The 4370-nt window shown below is 39.8% G+C and overlaps 1 protein-coding gene across 1 annotated transcript in view; it reads left to right on the plus strand.

Annotated features, from left to right (window-relative positions):
- Positions 1 to 553: 553 nt before the first annotated feature.
- The window catches only part of LOC307167264 (cytoplasmic dynein 2 heavy chain 1-like), a gene marked incomplete at its 5' end in the record, with an annotated part of 101921 nt that continues 98104 nt past the window's right edge, over positions 554 to 4370 (plus strand). The window contains one exon of the mRNA XM_079886251.1: positions 554 to 802. Coding sequence (XP_079742377.1) covers positions 554 to 802 — 249 coding nt within the window. The remainder of the gene's footprint in view (positions 803 to 4370) is intronic.

Raw genomic sequence — 4370 nt, forward strand, 5'->3', positions numbered from 1 at the left:
TTAAACGTATTATTAAATTTAATTATTTAAAAGTTAAACAAAAAAGGAAATCCAAGTTGTTGATGATTACCCCAGCAATAATAAAAATAAAAGGACATAAACTGAAATTGTGATAGCCTAAAGATGAAGAATTATCTGTTTTATTGTGTGTTGTTATTGTGGCCACTCTAGGCCCCGCCCACATTCTCGAGCGGGCGCTCTGATTGGCTGACGCGGGTCCTGGGGCAGTTGTCCCGTCTCCGTCTAGACTCAACCGGGCAGAACCCGCGCGACCGCGCCACGGACACACCGGAGCCCGCACAAGCCACGGACGAGAGCGATACGGATTGTTACTCGTAGACAGGACTGTAAGGACGCTCGTGAGGTTGATTCCGAAACGGGACTAACGGGACACGGTGTCGTTTCACACTTTAACGGACTCGCTCGCGCTCGGCTCCCTCCCCTTTGCTTTGCTCTGGCACGAGACTGTGAGAAAGTGAGAAAGTCTTGAACTCCGGTAAACTCGTGCTGGAATTCCGCGCTCCCGTGATTCGCTGGGATTGTCGATATCGTCATGGCTCGGTTCGGGTTCGGGCTCGGGCTCGGGCTCGCGCTGCTGGCGCTCGGGTTGGGGCTCGCGCACGCGTTCGGGGACGAGGAGGAGATGACCTGCGACCCGATCCGCATCTCCATGTGTCAGGATTTGGGATATAATGTGACCAAGATGCCGAACCTGGTGGGAAACGTGTTGCAGTCCGACGCCGAGCTCCAGCTGACCACATTTACACCGTTAATACAGTACGGCTGCTCCAACCAGCTGAAGGTGAGAGCTTACAACACACACACACACACACACACACACACACACACACACACACACACACACACACACACACACACACACACACACACACACACACATTCAGACTGTAACCAGAACCTTCACACACACACACACACACACACACACACACACACACACACACACACATCCCATCACACAAACACACACACACACACACACACACACACACACACACACACACACACACATATTCAGACTGTAACCAGAACCTTCACACACACACACACACACACACACACACACACACATCCCATCACACACACACACACACACACACACACACATCCCATCACACACACACACACACTTTAAACTAGTCAATTTCCAAATCTTGACATGATATGGAAGCATCATTATTATTATTAAATTATTACAAAATTATCATAAAGTATTAAAACCAATCATGAATGATACAATTTTAATCATATTATTGTTGTTAATTATATTATTGTGACAAAGGAAATATTTAAATAATAACTATTTAAATAATAGTGACTTAATAATAGTAAAATAATTATTATTATAATACATTTAAAATTATTATTATTATTTTAGAACAATTACTATTAAAACATTTTTTTGTCTTATTATTGCTATTAATCTAATTAATGTAGCGAAAGATTCAAACAATTTACAGTATTTAATAATTATATATACTGTATATTATATAATTAATATCAGTATTATATTAAGATAATAATTATATAAAATTAATAATAATTATTATTAAGGTGCTAGTAATGTTTATAAACAGTAATGTAAAACAATCATGCCAATGTAGTTATCAATTGTAATTTTACCCAGAATTTGCACACTCACTCACACACACACACACACACACACACACCAAGACCGTAGCCAGGATACACACTCACTCACTCACTCACTCACTCAACACACACACACACACACACACACACACACACACACACACACACACACACACCAAGACCGTAGCCAGGATACTCACTCACTCACTCACTCACCTCACACACACACACACACACACACACACACACCAAGACCGTAGCCAGGATACACACTCACTCACTCACACACACACACCAAGAGTGTAGCAAGGATAAACACACACATAAACACACTCTCAAACATACACATACACGCATCAAGACCGTAGCCAGGATACTCACTCACTCACACACACACACACACACACACACACCAAGACCGTAGCCAGGATACTCACTCACTCACTCACTCACTCACCTCACACACACACACACACACACACACACACACACACCAAGACCGTAGCCAGGATACACACTCACTCACTCACACACACACACCAAGAGTGTAGCAAGGATAAACACACACATAAACACACTCTCAAACATACACATACACGCATCAAGACCGTAGCCAGGATACTCACTCACACACACACACACACACACACACACACACACACACACACACACACACACACACACACACACACACACACACACACACACACACCCCAAGAGCGTAGCAGCAAGGATAAACACAAACATAAACACACTCACACGCATCAAGACCGTAGCCAGGATACACACTCACTCACTCACACACACACATGCACACAGACACACTCTTGTACATCTATCTTTGTGAGGACATTCATTGACACACTGTAATCTCTCGCTCTTGAACATTAATAATCATAATCCTAAACCTGATCCATAAAACCAAGTCTTGACCCTCAAACGGGCCTTTAAAGGCTCTCAGAGAGTGAGGACCGGCCGAAATGTCCTCACTTTACTCTCTCTGTCCTCACTCCGATGCTCTAACACTCAAAACAATACACACACACAGACACATGCACGCATCAAGACCGTAGCCAGGACACACACACACACACACACACACAATCACATACTGTACTCTACACACAGTGTGTTGGTCTCATTATACTTGTAACGACTAAAATTCCTGGAATTGTCCTCATGAATGCCGTAAACTCTTTAAAGGACTCGTGCTGGGACACATCAGTGAGGTGTTCATAAACTTCATAAACTGGCACAATAATCTGTTCACATAATCATAAATATACCAGGAGCTTTCTGTAAGTGTTTACAGATATAAAGTATCTTAATTAGTATAGCCTAAGCTGATTATTTTGAGGACAGCATGAAGTCTGCAGGATAAGTGTGTGTGTGTGTGTGTGTGTGTGTGTGTGTGTGTGTGAGCACTGAAGACAGAGGCAGTTGTTGTTTTATGGATTCATCCTCCCACTCGGACACTCATGTGTGTTTGCTGGAGAATCTCGTGATTAAAGCTTCTGGTTATCACAAACATCTTAATGCTCTTCAGTCCTTCGAGATATCATTCAAAATGCCATATTGATGCAAAAACATAATGTTGTTGTTTTTTTTAGTGCTGGGCAACGATTCATCTCGATTAATCGCATCCAAAATAAAAGTCTGTTTACATAATATATGTGTGTGTATAATTATTTTGTGTTTATAAATACACACATGCATGTATATATTTAATAAAAATGTGTTATTTATATATAAAATATTGATATTTATAAATAATTTTTAATATATATACAGTATATACATGCAAATATTTCTTATATAAATGTACATATGTGTGTATTTATATATACATAATAATTAAACACATACACACATATATTATGTAAACAAACTTTTCTTTTGGATGCGATTAATCTAGTGCACAGCACTAGTTTTTTTTTAATGCACAATTGCCGATTTCTTGAAGTGCATGTAATGTGATGCAGTGAAAGTCCATAGAATTTCCCAACTCATGCACACACACACACACACCAGGAAAATTAATTTCTCACCAGAAACACACATGCATATTAGACATGCACTCTGAAAATGTGCAATACTAGAAAATGCAATTTTTTTTTACTGTTTTTATGTTATGTTTATTTTTCCTACGTTTTATGTCTCTCTATTCGTTTTATCTGTATTATATGCTTTTTTTATGTTTTTTGGTTCATCTATTTTTTTCTGTACAGCACTTTGGCCACTTCGGTTGTTTTTAAAGTGCTTAATAAATAAAGTTCGGATTGATTCCTGATTTCCCAAGATTCTGATTCTCTCCCCGGATTTTCTGTCTCCCAGTTCTTCTGTAATGCACAATTGCTGATTTCTTGAAGTGCATGTAATGTGACCGCAGTCCATAGTATTTCCCAACTCATGCACACACACACACACACACACACACACACACACACACACACACACACACACACACATACATCGCAGGAAAACTGCAACACACAAATTTAATGTCTCACCAGAAACACATGCATCTTAAACATGCAAGAGTGTGAGTTTCTCTGAAAATGTTTTTATGGTATGTTTATCTTTCCTGTGTTTTATGTCTCTCGATTAGTTTTATTTTATTTATAACAAATGTATAGCTCATGTCAGTGAACAACACATTAGCTAACGTTAACAAATGAACCCTATTGTAAAGTGTTACCAATGCATTCCTGATTTCCCAAGATTCTAATTCTTTTTCGTCTTTTCTTCCCTCCAGT

This window comes from Squalius cephalus (genome assembly GCF_949319135.1).
Source record: "Squalius cephalus genome assembly, chromosome: 11".
Lineage (NCBI taxonomy): Eukaryota > Metazoa > Chordata > Actinopteri > Cypriniformes > Leuciscidae > Squalius > Squalius cephalus.